This window comes from Chiloscyllium punctatum, chromosome 9, assembly GCF_047496795.1.
Source record: "Chiloscyllium punctatum isolate Juve2018m chromosome 9, sChiPun1.3, whole genome shotgun sequence".
Lineage (NCBI taxonomy): Eukaryota > Metazoa > Chordata > Chondrichthyes > Orectolobiformes > Hemiscylliidae > Chiloscyllium > Chiloscyllium punctatum.
This window is the reverse complement of record NC_092747.1, coordinates 57,797,609-57,815,481: the sequence shown is the minus strand read 5'-3', so window position 1 is coordinate 57,815,481 and position 17,873 is coordinate 57,797,609. Positions and strand designations below refer to the sequence as shown.

At 43.6% G+C, this 17,873-nt stretch overlaps 1 protein-coding gene across 1 annotated transcript in view; it reads left to right on the top strand.

Moving 5' to 3' along the window:
* The first annotated feature begins 943 nt into the window (after window positions 1–943).
* Window positions 944–17,873, top strand: part of LOC140481428 (transmembrane protein 182-like) — a 65,369-nt gene continuing 48,439 nt past the window's right edge. Inside the window, exon 1 of the mRNA XM_072577591.1 lies at window positions 944–1,357. Within this exon, the coding sequence (XP_072433692.1) occupies window positions 1,217–1,357 (141 nt within the window). The 5' untranslated portion in view covers window positions 944–1,216. The remainder of the gene's footprint in view (window positions 1,358–17,873) is intronic.

Genomic DNA, 17,873 nt, shown 5'->3' with positions numbered 1-17,873 from the left:
CTAGTGTGCTTCCAATTAAACCTGTTGGATTATAACCTGGTGTTGTGTGATTTTTGACTTTGTACACCCCAGTCCAACTCCAAATCATGCCAAATAAACTTGTTGGATTATAACATGGTGTTGTGTGATTTTTAACTTTGCCTGGAAACAGAAATGGTTTGTGTTCTGGAAGGTGCAGCAGGGCATGCTCACCCTCCCTGACCACCTTTTTTTTCCCAAAAATAAATCTTTGTATATGTACATAGTCACAAATGTGGTTCTGTGCAGTAGCTTATCAGGGAAGCAAACATTGGAGGCTGTCGCGATCCAAACAAACCAAAGGCACATCTTATTTGAACCAGGGTCTATTTACATGCATTTGATGCACTAGGATGATCTGATAACTGAATGTACCCCCATTTAGCTTCACTTCTCTTTCAATTTTGAGAGGATGGTGTCTATGGGCATGCAGTGGGGATGTTGGGGTTGGAGGTGGGGTGGAGACAATGTGGTGAAGGTGGGAGTTGGATGAAGGCCCAGATCAATAAGTGTAGGGGTTGCTGTTGCCAGGTAACTCGCCTGACTCTCGTGTTGGAAATGTGTTGCTGGAAAAGCGCAGCAGGTCAGGCAGCATCCAAGGAGCAGGAGAATCGACGTTTCGGGCATGAGCCCTTCTTCACGAATGCTCATGCCCGAAACGTCGATTCTCCTGCTCCTTGGATGCTGCCTGACCTGCTGCGCTTTTCCAGCAACACATTTTCAGCTCTGATCTCCAGCATCTGCAGTCCTCACTTTCTCATGTTGGAAATGGCAGGTGTCCAGTCTCTGAGGGGAGGAGTCAAGTGGAAACAGTGCACAAATGAGGTGACTTGAAGGAGCCCTATAATTCCACCCACATCTTCTCTTGAATAATTTATAACTATCTAACATTCTGCTCTTAGATCCTCATAGCTGTGGTAAGATGGTTTGTTTTGGGAATCTTAGAGATAATGTACTTATTTCCTTTGAGGCAAAAATAAGGGTGAGTGGTTTTTTTAGCACACTCGTGTTGAGGCTTTTCAAATGAAACATATTCCGGACTGAATGCGGAAGCGAAAGATTTTCAGGAATTTCCCACGCAGATTGGGTTTGGGCGGAACACGTTGTCGCTGAGGGAGTGTTTGAGAGAGAGAGAGAGAGAGAGAGGGGGGGGGGGCTCAGACACACACACACATACAGCAACAGTATCTCTTCCACCATGAACAATCTTCGAGTGAGACTGAACTGTGCAAGGCTCTTCGCTGCCGGCGGCTTGTTTCTCTTCTTTGTAACTTCGTGCACCAACTATTGGCTGCATGCTGTGATCTACCCGAGTCTGAACACCAGTGAGCTGGAGCAGGTGAGTGTCAGTGCTCCGCAGGGAGCCCACAGCTTCCAGCACGCTGCCCGATTCCCGATTGCTCGCAGGGGGTGGCCTCTCTCCGCCTGATGGTGGGCTGGTATGGTTGCTGCCTCTTTCTGCCCCTTCTTGCCTCTTCTCCCGTCCCTTTCTGCCCCCTCTCCTCAATTTACCTGTTGTTTCGCTTTTCCCCTGCCCCGCTTTGCCTCCTGTTCCCCCCCTCTGCGTTGCGCCCACCCTCATGTTTTGCTTCACAAATAAAACTTTCGAACATGGGAGTGGACAGCGTGGATTTAACTAACGAGTCATTTTGTGAGCTTTCGGGAGGTTTATTTTGAGTTTCAGAACCGTTCGCCCGTGGGTTTTTCTTTCTGATTTCCGTGGCATCGCCCTGGAGACTGTGGTGATTTGTATTCTGGAAGGTGTCGGACAAACTCACCGTCCCCGCTCACCTTTATTTAAAAGAAATGTTTGTTCTGTACATAGTCACAAACGCAGTTCGGTTCAGGGCAGTAGCATATCGGAAACAAACAAACATTGGAGTTTGACTCTATCCAAACCAACCAAAGTCACCTCACTATTTGAACCAGACTCTATTTATATGCATTTGAGGCACTAGGATGATCTGATAAGTGAATGGACCGCCATTTAGCTTCACGGTGTCTCACCATTAGCAGGTCTGTGTGTGTGTACAGCCCCACCCACACCCACAGGATCATTGCCAAGGAGATCGCGATTCGACGCTACAGAACGCGTCAGAGACCAAGAGTTCTTTCAGACAGCAGAACGTCCTAAGAAATAGTACCATGTGGCAATTTGTTAAAAGCCCGTAACTGCATGAAACAATGCAACTACCAAACTTAGGGCAAGGGCACAATAACACATAGCTCTCAGCTAAAAATCACACAACACCAGGATGTAGTCCAATAGGTTAATTTGGAGATACTAGCTTTCGAAGTGCTGCTTCTTCATCAGGTGCTCTCAGAAACCCTAAAATCAGTAGACTCCACCAGCAGGGTTGTAGGAAAACCTACAGGAAAGATGGTCATCCCCCCTTCCCCCCATCCCCATTGTCCACACCGATCAGATCAGCAAATAAGTATCTGATTGTATGCTTACTTTTATCCATTATAATGTTTATTACTCATTTATTTTTATTTCAAAAATATACTCTATTCATGAAAAAATTAGAAGTACACACAAATGTTCAAAATCTGTTTTGTACTGTTTGTGAAAACATTGAAATGTTGCCATTTTTCAAAACTCCGATTCCTGAAGAAGGGCTTATGCCCAAAACGTCAATTCTCCTGCTCCTCGGATGTTGCCTGGCCAGCTGTGTTTTTCCAGCACCATTTTTCAACTTATTTCTCAGATCTCCTCTATCATTGCAAAAAACAAAGACATTTTCATCTTATGCTGTAAACTATGTGAATTTGGAGGCACTGGGAGGATCTGACAACTGAACAGATCCTCATGTACTTTGGCAGAGAGATATTAGATTGTGGACTTTGCCCACTGCTCCTTGCCAGCAGCTGCCCAAGCTTCATTGTGTCCCTCAGCACATAGTCCTGGACCTTGGAATGTGCCAGTCTGCAACACTTGGTCAAGGTCAACTATTTACATTGGAAGTCCAACACATTTTGGGCAGACCAAAGAGCATCTTTCGCTGAGTCTGATGGTTCTTCAGGTGCAGTCAATATTTGTCTCGGTATCTCTGCCAGGGAACAGACAGTAGAATAGAATCCAGTGTCAAGGAGCCGCTCAGGATAAACCTCACTAAAACCACTGCAACTCTCTGTAGACCTCCTTTACAAAGACACATTCCAGATGGAGATGTGCGACAGTCTTTGCTGATGGGTCAATGCCCTTCTCACCACCAGCCAAGCGACATCTTGGTGCTTGTTGGAAAGTCTGACAAAGAGGCATTCTGCCAAATAACTTTGACATTCTGCTCAGGGAACCGCCTGACAGGATTCACCCTCTCCTTTCCCCACAGGGTCTTGAGGAGGTTATGTGCTGATCACTTCCTGATGGGCTTGTATTCAAAGATGTTTTTCTTTATAAATTTCTCCATGAAGTACAGGTAATACTGAATGGTCCAACTGCTTGGAGCATGCTGTGGCAAAGAGGCCAGTCCATCCTTCGCAACACTGGGGACAGGTAGAAGATCAGTAAATAATGACACTTGTTATTTACATACTGAGGACCTACACACAGCTTGATGCAGCCTCACACAAAGGAGGTGATCAGCTTGAGGGCGGTGTTGGGTACACTCTTCCCCTCCCCTTATCTAGGGCTTTGCACATGGTGCCCCTGCAGACACAGGACATTTTTTTCTTCCAGGTGAAGAGGAAGATTAGTTTACTTACAGTGTAGAAACAGGCCCTTTGGCCCAACAAGTCCACACCCACCCGCCGAAGCGCAACCCACCCAGACCCATTCCTCTACATTTACCTCTTCACCTAACACTACGGGCAATTTAGCATGGCCAATTCACCTAACCTGCACATTTTTGGATTGTGGGAAGAAACTGGAGCACCCGGAAGAAACCCATGCACACACGGGGAGAATGTGCAAACTCCACACAGAGAGTCACCTGAGATGGGAATTGAACCCTGGTCTCTGGCGCTGTGAGGCAGCAGTGCTAACCACTGGCTTGGGTGTCTGCAGTGGTACATGGTTCTGGGAATGGGCCAGAATGCACCATGTACAACAACTCCAAGAGTACCTCACACCTGATGACCAGAGTTTTCCCTGCAGCGGAGAGGCCCAGGTTCTGCTTCCCCTTGGTGATATGCTCCTCTCAAATTCTGGTACACAGTCTAGCTCCTTTGAACCATATTCCCAGCACCTTCAGGTAATCTGCTCTGATGGTGAAGGGGACAAAGGATCGGTCAGCCAGTTCCCAAAGGACATGGCCTCACTCTCATCTTGATTTTTTTCTGGCTGCCCAAGGCCAGTTTGAATTGGTCGCAGATGCTCATGAGACTGATCAGTGACAGTGGATCAGAGCAGAAAACACTACTCTCATTTATGTATGGGTGGATTTGACCTACCGGCCTCCGCTGCCTGGAAATAGTCACCCCTCTCAGGCTCGTATTCTTCCTGATGGACTCAGCAAATGCTTCTGTACAACAACAAACAAGGTAGGTGAGAGTGGGCAGCTCTGCTTGAGTCCAGATCTGATCAAGAAGCTTTCTGATACCCTCCCATTGAATGAGACTGCGCTAACGAAGTAAAGCAGTTGGATCCAATTATGGATTCCCTCCCCAAAGCCCATTCTGGACAGTACATCCCACATGTAGATGTGTAATATCCCATCAAAGATCTTCTCCTGGCCCAAGCTGAAGAGGCACGTGTCCACCCCCCTGTCCTGTACGTAGGCAACCATATCCCTGAGGAGGGTGAGGCTCTCAGAGATTGTTCTGCCTGGTACAGCACAGGTTTGGTCAGGGTGAATCACAATTGGTGATGACCTTACACAGGATTTTGTAATCTGCATTCAACAGAGAAATTGGTCTCCAATTTCTAATTTCTTCCTTCTTCCCCTTCTGCTTGTAGAGGAGGATGATAAATATTTTTCCTCATGGATTCACACATACTCTCTGCTAGAAATATACTGGTGTACTCCTCCTGCAGGTCCTGGCCTATCAAGTCCCATACTTGCTGAAATAAAAGGATTTGCTGAGATGACGTTACCAAGCCATCTTCCTCCTTCAGGCTGCTAATTGCAGAGCTTTCTTTGTGCACCTTCTGGAAGAAGAAACACAATCACATCTCTGCCTACTCCAAGGAGGTAAGATTATCTCTGAGGCCTCTTAGGCAGAAAGTGAGGCTTGCTGGCGCTTCACATCCCGGAAATCCTCATTGATGTCAACCCTCATTGTGTGCAGCAGTAGCATGTTCTGAATGTCTTTTTTCTGGAGTTTGGACAGTTTTGCCTGTCTCTTTGTCTGTCTGAACATCTTTGAGGATGAAAAGTATCTCGATGTTCCCTTTGTCTGTTTCCTACCAGTTTCATAGTTCTCCAACCACTGTAATCTCTTTTGAGTTCCTCAGTGTTTTCTGGGGTCAAAAGTTTCTCATTCAGCCTCCACCTTTTCTTGCCAGCCTACTGGTTGTCCCCTGTAGGTAACAGTCAGCCAACAGGAGGCAGTGGACCGAGAACACGACCAGCACAATGTTGCTGGATTTGACTGAGAGCATTCGAGACTGAAACAGGAAGTTTATTCTTGAGTGGATCGACCTACCTGGCAGTGACTAGGTCTGTGCTCTATCTGTAGGTGTGCCGACGCATTCTGCAGCTTGCCAATTTTTAACTGGCTTCCATCAGGAATCCGGACATGGTGTCCAGTTTGCTGTCAGCCACTCCGGATCGTCCATCCATGTCGATGATGCAGTTGATGTCTCTGGCCAGAATGACCAGCCTGGACATTGCCAGCAGTAGTGGGAGCTGCTGCTGGACAGCCAGTCGCTCACTCTTTACCATTGGGGCATACATATTAATTAGTCTCTGGAGTATTTCCGTACCTAATGTCTGCTATGAGGACGCACCTGCCCACCACCACGTTAACCTCTGAGATGGCTAAGTTGCCTTGCCACAGAAAAATACCCAAGCTGGGGAACGGCCACCATTGCTACCCAATCAACTCGAAGGCCCATTGGCCCAACACACTTGACCACTTCCTGTAGCTATTGAGGTGTGGTATCCCACACACTTGCAGAAAAAGGAAGTCGACTTTGATATTGGCTAGGTAAGCCGACGTAGAAACTCATATGCATATCAGCTTTTACGCTGCATGTTTTTATGTTAGCAAATTTCAAATCCATTTCAATGCAACTTGCTGCCAGGTATGGCATTGTTGCTTGAATAAATTGCATAGCAGTGGGTTCCTTGTTTACTCTGCCTGAGGTTGCTTGTTGGTTGTGGTGTATATCAATATTTATACTTGAATGCAAAGGATTAGGAAGTTTCTGGGTGACAGAAAAATTGGTTGTCTGGTTGTAAGGGAGGATAAACCTGTAGCTTTCAACAGAAGATCTAAGTGTCTCTGGTTCAATCCCATATTTTGAAAAAAGGAGCACTTCCTGACAGCTCAACCTTTGTTTAACGGGTGGCCTGCTGGCTCAGTGGTTAGCACTGCTGCCTCATAGCACCAGGGACCTGTGTTCGATTCCAGCCTCTGTCTGTATGGAGTTTGCACATTCTATCCATGTCTATGTGGGTTTCCTCTCAGTGCTCTGGTTTCCTTCCACAATCCAAAGATGTATGCGTTAAATGAGTTGGCTATGTTAAATTGCCCATAGTGTTCAGGAATGTATAGGTTAGGTGCATTATTCGGGGGTAAATGTGGAGAAATAGGGTAGGAGAATGGGTCTGGGTGGGTTTCTTTTTGGATGTTCGGTGTGGATTTGTTGAGCCAAAAGCATATTTTCACACTGTTTTATGACTACAGGAAGATATCAATGGACTACACAGCTGGGTGGAACAGTAGAAAATGGTATAAAATTTGAAGGGGAAATCATATTAAGTGTCTGGAGGCTTGCCTATTTCTCTACATTTCTCAGCATCTAGACATTTAATATGTAGAGAAATAGGTAACCTCGAGTGTTTTTTGATAGATCCTTGAAGGTGATTGGTGTAATTATATGTACACTCTAAGAATAACAACTGAGCATAAGCCTTAGGAGCAGAAGTAAGCCATTCAGTCCATCAAGCCTGCTGTGCTGTTCAGTGAGATCATAGCTGAGCTGACATTTCTCAACTCAATTTTCCTGCCTTTTCCTTTGAATTCTTGATTCTCTTCCTGATTCAGAATTAAACCTTGAATGTGCTTAATGATCCAATCTTGACAGCGGTAAAGAATTCCACAGATTTTCTACCCCCATGGAAGCAGAAATTCCTCCTCATTTCTGCCTTAAACATCCTCTGTCCTTAACTCCCACAAGGGGAAACTTGCTTTCCATATCTAAGTCCCAAAAATTTCAATAATGTTGCCTCTCATTCTGTTCAATCCCAATGAGTACAAGCAAACTACTCTTCTTAAGAAAATGCTTCTCTACCTGGTGTTAGCCTGCTGAACCTTCTTTGGACTGCCTCCAATGCCAGTATATCTTCGCTGAGAATAGGAGTCCAAAACCATTCAAGTGCCTTGTATAATTTTAGCAAAACCTCCCTACTTTCATACTAGTTTCCCTTTGAAATGAAGCCAAATTTTTATCAGCTTTCTTGTTGAACTTGAACTTGCTGAATTGACTGCTTTTGTGTTTAATAAATGAGGACTCCCAAATCCTTTTGATCTATAGCTTTCCTTCTCCAATTAAATAATACTCAACACTTCTTCCTGCTGCAGTTCGGAACACCTCATACTCCCACATGCTGTCTGCCAAGTATTTTGCCCATTTGCTTAATCTGTCTATATCTCTGCAGAATCTTTGTGTCATCTCACCATTTGCCTTCCCACTGTTAATTTTTGTGTCATCCACAAACTTGGCTATAGTCCAATTACTTTTCCTTATCCAAGTCATTATATTATGAATAACTGCAGCACTGAATTTTATGGCACTTCATTAGTTATAGGTTGCTCAGGTAAAAATGCCCCTTTACCCAGCTCTGTTGGGAATCTGTTGGTGCAAAGTAATGTCATTATTTCTGAATCTGGAGACCTTGATTCAAGTCCAACCTACTTCAGAGATGTGCAATAACATCTCCGAGCAGGTTGATCAGAAACGTACCTAACCTAACTCTGCTTTCTATTAGTTAGCCAATCTTCTATCCATTCTGATATACTGCCTTCAAGACTGTGGACTCGTTCATTATTAAGTGGCCTAATGTGTGGTACTTAACCAAATGCCTTTGATCAAGTTTTATAACATCTGAGGCTTCACCTTTATATATACTGGTGTTACCTTGTCAAATAATTCTAGAACATTTTTCAGGCATGACTTATCATTCATGAAGGTGGTAAAAACAATGACTGCAGATGCTGGCAACCAGATTCTGGATTAGTGGTGCTGGAAGAGCACAGCAGTTCAGGCAGCATCCAACGAGCAGCAAAATCGACGTTTCGGGCAAAAGCCCTTCATCAGGAATAAAGGCAGTGAGCCTGAAGCGTGGAGAGATAAGCTAGAGGAGGGTGGGGGTGGGGAGAAAGTAGCATAGAGTACCTGGGAGTTGCAGTGGGAGAGGGACTCCCTGAGATTCTTGTAGAGAGAGGAGGAAAACTTCTTCAAGGCAGGCATCCTTGCAAGAGGATTTGCAGTAGGGTTAAAATCAACGAGGTAAAAACAATGACTGCAGATGCTGGAAATCAGATTCTGGATTAGTGGTGCTGGAAGAGCACAGCAGTTCAGGCAGCATCCAACGAGCAGCGAAATCGACGTTTCTGGCAAAAGCCCTTCATCAGGAATAAAGGCAGTGAGCCTGAAGCGTGGAGAGATAAGCTAGAGGAGGGTGGGGGTGGGGAGAAAGTAGCATAGAGTACCTGGGAGTTGCAGTGGGAGAGGGACTCCCTGAGATTCTTGTAGAGAGAGGAGGTAAACTTCTTCAAGGCAGGCATCCTTGCAAGAGGATTTGCAGTAGGGTTAAAATCAACGAGGTAAAAACAATGACTGCAGATACTGGAAATCAGATTCTGGATTAGTGGTGCTGGAAGAGCACAGCAGTTCAGGCAGCATCCAACGAGCAGCGAAATCGACGTTTCTGGCAAAAGCCCTTAATCAGGAATAAAGGCAGTGAGCCTGAAGCGTGGAGAGATAAGCTAGAGGAGGGTGGGGGTGGGGAGAAAGTAGCATAGAGTACCTGGGAGTTGCAGTGGGAGAGGGACTCCCTGAGATTCTTGTAGAGAGAGGAGGTAAACTTCTTCAAGGCAGGCATCCTTGCAAGAGAATTTGCAGTAGGGTTAAAATCAACGAGGTAAAAACAATGACTGCAGATGCTGGAAATCAGATTCTGGATTAGTGGTGCTGGAAGAGCACAGCAGTTCAGGCAGCATCCAACGAGCAGCAAAATCGACGTTTCGGGCAAAAGCCCTTAATCAGGAATAAAGGCAGTGAGCCTGAAGCGTGGAGAGAGTTACCATTCATGAAGTCATACTGACTGTGCTTGACCATTATTATATACTTCTAAGTGCTTTGCTATCACATCCTTCATAATAAAGGATAACATTCTCCCAGTAACAGTTGTTTAGTTATTTTGCTTATTTGTTTCCTTCCCATTTCGATAAAGGTTACGTTGGTAGTTTACTGATCATCTGGGACTTTCCCAGAATCTAACGATAAAATAAGTGTTTTGGATGAAAGGGTAAGTGGTCTGATTAGTAATTTTGCAGACAACACAAAACCTGGTAGAGTTGTGGAAAACAAGGAAGGTTATCAAAAGATACAACAGGATATAGATCAGTTATGTTGTGTGTAAGTTACCACAAGCTACCTATAATTCAGCTACTTGTAAAGAATTCTCACAACTAATGAAAAACTAACATAATTATTTAAACTTTATTGCATGTAGCAGCTAAAATAAGATTCTCAAGTAAGCATGTTAAGCCTCACAACACGTGAGCTGATTTGAATTTAAACGACTCCAATCAATAGCTTTTGTCTCTGAGTGTGTCCAGGGTTTAGATCCTTGTGTAGTGTTGTTCTCCAGAGATCAGCATATCCAAATCTATTTATGTTTTTTCTGAGTGGTGCTGACATTTTGAAAATGCAGTTAACTGTTGCATTACCACTAGAATCAAAACCATATTTGGCTTCTCCCATTGTATAGATGGGATAGGACAAGCAAAATTTGATCAGTCTGTTGGCATTCCTGACGTGCTGTCTCTTCAAGAAATGACAGATATAGTTTAATCTGGAAAAGTGTGAGGCAATCCGTTTTGGGAAGTCCAGAGCAAGAGGAAATTATATAGTAAATAGCAGGACCCTTAGGAGCACTGATATAGAGAGAGATCTTGGGGTCTTAGTTCATAGCTCCCTGCAATGGTAACATAAGTGGGTAAGGTGGTAAAGAAGGTAGGTAGAAGGTGGCATGCACACTTGCATTCATCAGTTGGGGCAACAAGTATAAAAGTTGGGAAGTCACGTTGCAGCTTTATGAAACATTAGTTTGGCCACATTTAGAGTGTTGTGTGCAGTTGTGGTCCCCACACTGCAGGAAGGATGTGGAGGCTTTGGAGAAGGTACAAAAGAGGTTTGCCATGTTGTTGCCTGGATTGAAGTGTATTAACTATAAGAAGAGATTAGACAAACTTGGACTGTTTTCGATAGAGTGTCGGAGGCTATACTTGTTATATAGAAATATATAAAATGATGAGAAGCATGGATAGAGAGGATAGTTGGAGTCTTCTTCCTAGGGTGGAAACGTCAAATCCTAATGGGCATAGGTTTAAGGTAAGAGGGGGAAAGGAGATGGTTGGGGACTGCCACGGGAGATGGTAGAAGTAGATACTAAAGTAATGTTTAAGACGCTTCCAGACAGATACATGAGCAGGCAGGGAACAGAGGAATATGGACCATGTGCAGACAGATGGAACTAGTTTAGAATTGTAGACTTGGAGGTCTGATGAGCATGTTCCTGAGCTGTACTGTTTTATGTTCTATGTTCCTGCAAGATTACCACCAGTGCGGCCGCTATCTTTCTGGCTACTTTCTTTAATATTGTACGATGCAACTTTTCCGGTCCAGGGGACTTATTAGTCATTACCCTTAGTAGTTTCCCTCACACTTTTTCTCTAGTGACAGTTATTGTAGATATTTACTCTCCCCCTATTGTTCCTTGACCATTTACAAAATTTGAAATATTATTAGTATTTTCTACTGTGAAGATTCCCTATTATCATTTCTCCAGCCTCATTCTCTAAATGACGTATGTTCACTTTGGCATTTCTCTTCCTTTTTGTATATTTAATGACTTTGCTGCTGTGCATTTTGATGTTATGTACAAGCTTATTTTTGTTATTAATGTTTATTTTCTCCCTCTTTTAATTATTTTGGATAAGCTTTTGTTGGTTTATAAAATTTTCTTAATTCTCTGGCGTATCCCTCATCTTTGTTATATTTTCTATTTGTTTTCTTCCAATGTGTTGCTTTATTTAATTTCTCTATTTAATCCTGTTTGGGTTATCCCTTGAACATATCTTTGCTATGATCGATCAACTATTTTCTTAAAAGTCTGCTATTTTCCCTAAACCATCTTTGTTGCTTAACTGCTTTCCCAGTCCACTCCAGCTAGCTCTGCCTTCATTTCTTTTTCAGAAAAACTCATCTTGTTCACCAATGTCCTTTAGAGAAGGATTCTGCTATCCTTAACTATTCTGGTATACATGTGACTGCAGACCCACGACAATGTGGTTGACTCTCAGCTGCCTTGTGGGTAATTAGAGATGGACAACAGAAACTGGCCTGGCAACAATGTCCTGTGAATGAATTAAAAAAAACTAAGGTTAGCACAGCTGTTTCTGACCCAAGTTCCTCCTTCACAAACTGAAAGCTAAATTCTACCATGTTGTGTTCACTGTTTTTTGAGGAGATCTTTTAATCCATCATCTAACAGATCCAAAAGAGCCCAAACCCTAACCCTAATCTGTTCCGAATACATTCTGTGAATTCTTTCTCATTGGGATAGATTGGCACAGGAAGCAATCAGTCAAATAGGACACTCCAAACGGAGCTCTTCTGCTCTGCCCATTTCTTTTTCTTTTATTTTCTCCTTTTCTGGAGTGTTTTTGTGAAACTTTTAACTTTAAAATTACTCGGAGGGGAATGGAGGAGGCGGGTCCCGGACAAGAGGGCATCACAGGTGAATCCTGGACCAGTCCAGTGTGGGAGACAAATCCCTGACCAGAGACTGGGGCAGGAGGTGAGTCCTGGATGTGAGTTCCGGAGCAGAGGCCGTCGCAGGCGAGTCCCAGACAAAGCCGGTGCAGGAGGAGAACCTTGGAGGTGAGAGGCGAGTCCCGGACCAGATGTCATTGCGGGGAGGCAAGTGCTGGTCGTGAGTCCTAGACCAGAGACTGATGCAGGAGGTGAGTCGTGGACCACGGGCCAGCTAGGGGAGGCCCATCCTGGTTGTGAGTCCTAGACTGGAGACCAATGCGGGGGGTGAGTCCTGGACTGAAGGTTGTCACTGGGAGGCATGGCCCTTGCAGACTGGAAGCTCGACGCTGACACAGATTTGGGTGAAAAGGATTGAAATTTGAGTACTTCTTTTTTCGTTTTCATTCTTACGCTGGACTTCTATTTGTTATTCTTTTAATTTTGTACCAAATGCTTAAGTGTCTGTGCCTAGGTATAAGTGGCATCATTGCAAACCTTTCACTGCACTCACTCCAGTGCATGTGACAATAAAGCTAATTCAGTTCAGTTCCATCTACATGAAGCTACAGCCACTATGATTAATGTCTTGCCTCTGTTACCTGCCATTCTCTGTCCCACTGTGTAGTTACTTTTGCGGGGCCTATAAAACATTCCTCCTAGTGTCCATGATCCCTTTTTTTAAACCCACCTCCACCCATATAGACATCTTCCAAACCAAATAATTTCTTGCTATAGTAATTAGTCTGTTTCCCATTGATAATGCATCACATCACCTTTTCCTTCCTGACTGATCTTCCGTATTTTGGAACATCTAACCATATCTTCATTATGATGCAAAATCCTACTCGTTAATTGTTTTTGTGCTATTGATTTATTTCTCTTATTCCAAATACTATACTCATTCAAATAAAGAGCCATTAATTTTGACTTTTTCCCATCTTTGCTGCTTCAAACTGTATTTACTGCTGTTTTTCAATGTTGTATACTCTTGTGAATTCTTTTCCCTGCTTGACTATTATTATGCAAATAGCTGTTCTGTCATGCTGCCATATTTTCTTGCTTTGTAAGCCTATGTTTCACCTCTCCCAAAAGCTTTCCTCTCTAATTTAGTTTGAAGCCCTCTCTACAGCTCTAGTATTTGACCAGGATATTGGTCCCAGCATAGTTCAAATAAAGCCCAACCCACCCTTCTCTCCTAGTACTGATGTCAGTACCCCACACAGTGAAAGCCATTCCTCCCACACAAATCTTCCAGCCACTCATTTAACTCCTTGACTTTATTTACCTATTTGCCTGTGGCTCAGGAAGCAACCCAGAGATTATAATATTGGAAGTTTGGATTCATAATTTAGTTCCAAACCTCTCCAAATCTTCCAGTGAAAGCTTTTATCCAGTCCGACCAATGTTGTTGGTACTGATGTGGACAGTGACAAGTGGATCCCTCATCTCCCTCTCCAAGTTCTCCTTCAGCTCTAAGGACATGTTCTTAACTGTGGCACTGGGCAGGCAATGTAGCCTTTGGGACTCTTGCACATGACTGCAGAGAAGAGTATCTATCCCTTAATTGTATTGTTTCCCACCAACCCTTCATTCCTAATTCCTCTCCTCCCCAATCTCCATTTGAATGTCTCCTTGTACCAAGGTGCCATGATCAGTTTGCTCATCTGCTGTACAGTCCCCATTCTCAGCCACACAGCTTGCAAAAAGCTTGAAACCTTTGCCAATTGTTTAATAGAAGGCTCACATCATTTTGATGTCAGATCTCTTGGATCTGGACCGTGAGGCTGCAAGAGCCTGTTCCCTCTCACCATCCCTTGTAAATAGTTATATTAATCACAGGACTGTAAGATGCATCTTTCAAAGTGGTGGCAAGGATGATTAAATCCATGTAATTGGAGGAAAGTGGTTTAAGGTTCTAAAGTGACATAGGTGAACAGTTTAAGGACGGTTCAGCGTTCAACTCCAAGAGTGGAGAAAATGATGAAAAGATCTGCAGCAAAAGTGACCAGTAAGCAACAGGCTTCAAGATCGATCTAGGCACTAAAGCGCAGGAAAGAAAGGTCCTTGCAAAATCTGAAAGATGTCTCACAACAGAGAAAAGGCAAAATGAAGTAACAAAATGCTAAAAAAAAATATCAGCCACAGTTAATAAAATACTTTTGAATTTCAATATTTTACAAGAAACAAATATTCAGAACATTTACCAGTGGCAAGTGTGTAAGGTAACAGGGCATGGTTCATGTCATGAAAATAACTCCCTGTTCATAAACCCAAACCAGGCAGTTTTACTGAGTCCAGGCCAAGCTGCAATGGCAGAACAGAAAATTATGACGCTACACGCTGCTGCAATTGAGCGTTGATGGCGGGAATGAATGGTTTGGATATGGTGCCAACCAAGCAGGATGCTTTGCACTTGATGGTGTCAAGCTTCTTGAGTGTTGTTGGAGCTTTACTGTAATGCTAACTGCACTCTTCCCAGACTGCATCATTGTGTCATCACTCATGTTGATATCAATGATATTGCAAGGACTAGAACTGCGGAAAAAATTCAAACAATGAGGAGCTAATTTAAAAAGCAGAACCTCCAAGGTGGTAATCTTACGATTATTACCTGAGCAATAGGCAACATGGCATGGGGAAATAGAGTCAGGAAATAAATGCATGACTCAAAGATTGTGGATAGAATGGTTTCCAGATCAAGAGACTTTTGTTTAAAAGAGAGGTTGCAGTGTGATGACTTCAATTGTACTGTTTTCTGGCAGATTGAATAACTAGGGCTGTAGCAAGGGCTTTATATGAGTGGAGAGGTGGAGGATGGGCAAGGAGAAATACAGGCTTCTGGAAAGTAATTGACAAACTGCCAATGTCACACTCTTATTCAAAAAAAAGGGAAGGAAACAAAAAACAGATAACTACAGGCCAGTTAGTTTACTATCTTCCATTGGGAAATATTAAAATTTATGATAAAGCACATAGAATCCCTCGAGTGTGGAATCAGGTTACTCGGCCCATCGAGTCCAGAGCAACTCTGAAAAGCATCCCGACCAAACCCACCCCCTACCCTGACCCTGACCCTGTAACCCTGCATTTCCCATGGCTAATCCACGTATCCTGCACAACCCTGGACACTATGGGCAATTAACCATGACCAATCCATCTAACCTGCACATCGTTGGACTGAGAGATGAAACCCACGCAGACGCAGTGAAAATGTGCAAACTCCACACAGTCACTTGAGGGTAGAATCAAACACCGGTCCCTGGCACTGTGATGCAGCAGTGCTAACCACTTAGTGAGTAAGGCATTCATATAATAACAGAGCATTTAGAAAAACATACTCAGCTTCATGAAGGGGAAATCATGCCTGAAAACCTTAATAAAATTCATTGAGAAGGTGACAAGGAGTATGGATGTAAAAGAAAATTGGAATTCTAAAACGCTCAGAGATCAGTTTTTTTATGGAGCAGATGACAAATATAGTTTCACAGCAGTCAGACTAAGAAATTGCACAATGGCTCTGGAGATTAGGTTTCACTAAAATAACAAACAAGCAGCACAGTTTGTCACTGGAGTGGGAGGTCTAATGTCCAGCTTCATGTGCATCTGCAGAGATATGGTAAAAAAAATCATTGCTTGAAATGCCAAGTGAAGAGGACACCTTTGGTTTTGAGCTTAGTGTTTGGTGTTAAGACTCATACAACTTCTAAAGGTTAATACATTTAAAAGACACCTGGATGGGTAGACAAATAGGAAGGGTTTAGAGGAATATGGGCCAAATACTGGCAAATAGGACTAGGTCAGATTGGGGTGTCTGGTCAGCGTGGTTGAGTTGGACCGAAGGGTCTGTTTCCATGCTGTATGACTCTATGACTTTGAGAAAGGAACAAACGTCCGGCAACTTAATGACATAAGGACTTATGGTGTTGGGGTGGCATATGAGCATGGATAGAGGATTGGCCAATTAATATAAGACACATGGTTGGATTAAAGGAGGCATTCTCTGAATGGCACCCTGAAACCATTGGAATGCCTGGGATCAGTGCTGGGGCCACAATAATTTATAATATGCAGTCTATTGATGGCTTGGGTGAGCTATATGTAGTAAAACCAGGTTTGCAGATTACACAAAAAAAGGTAACAAGGCAAGATATGCTGAGCTAAATAGGCAGGTTAAGTGAGTAGGGAAAACTTGGCAGCTGGAATATAATGTGGGGAGTTGGTGTTATGCACGTAGGTAGGAAGAATAGACGAGTTGAATACTGTTTAGCTAAGAAAGGACTGAAGAAAGCTACAGCATAGAGGGACTTGGGGGGAGTCCTGTACAATTCACACAATGTTAGCATATATCAAGCAAGTATTAAGGAAGGCGAATAGAATGTTGGCATTAGTTTCATTGGAGATGAAGTATGAAAATATGGACATTTTTCTAAAATTATAGAACCTGTGAACATTTTTCCTCCCAAGGAAAGATATAGTGGCATTGCAGGCAGTTCACAGAGGGTTCATTAGGTTGGTCCTGGGTATGGAAGGATTTTATTCTGAGAAGAGGTTGAGTAGATTGGGTTTGCACTTTAGAAGAATTAAAGGCAATTAGATTAGATTACTTATAGTGTGGAAACAGGCCCTTTGGCCCAACAAGTCCACACCGACGCGCAACCCACCCAGACCCATTTCCCTACATTTATCCCTTCACTTAACACTACGGGCAATTTAGCATGGCCAGTTCATCTAACCTGCACATTTTTGGACTGTGGGAGGAAACCGGAGCAAACCCACGCAGACATGGGGAGAATGTGCAAACTCCACACAGTCAGTTGCCTAAGGCAGGAATTGAGGCAGGGTCTCTTATACTGTGAGGCAGCAGTGCTAACCACTGTGCCACCGTGCCACCCAAACATCCTTGAAACCCACAAGATTCCTAGTGTGCATGGCAAATAGATGCTGAGGTGTTGTTACCCTTTGTGGGTGAGTCTAACATCAGAGGACATAATCTCGGAGTAAGTAGACATACAGTTACGATAAAAGAAGAGGAATCTCTTCTTAAGGATTGTGAATCTGTGGAATTATATACTGCAGAGAGCTGTAGAGATTGTGTCATTAAGTGTATTCAAGGCTCATAGAAGCAAATATTTAGTCAATAAAGGAATTGAGAGTTTTGGGGATGAGGCAGGAAAGTGAAGTTGAGAATTATCAGACCAGGTACAATCACATTGAATGGCGGAGCAGACTTGATGGGCCATATCACTTACTTCTGCTCCTGTGTCTCATGGTCTGTTTCATGAGCAGAAAATAAATCTATGTAAGAATAGACTTTTTAAAAAATTTCCAATATTACTACCAACAGCTTGCAGATCTTTTCAACCTGGAATTTCACTGCCATTAGGCAGCTTTCCCTCCATTTTTCCTACTGGCTCTGACACCCTCTGAGGCTTGTGTGTGGCAACAACTTCTAGAATTGCTCAGAAACACACATTCAGCTCATGGAGTGGGCAGGCTACATCTCCAGTCTGTTTGCTTGCTGGCATAGTGTTCACTCACTGTGAGGATCCCTGGCTTGTCTGACCCTTTTGCACTTTGCCCCCTCAGTTAGACTCACAAGGCTCACATTGTTTCTGTCTTGCATTGCCATTTCAAGCAGAAACAAAGCCAGGGAGCATGTCATGGTTGTCTGTGTTCCACATTCAAGTTGAGAGAGTCCCTT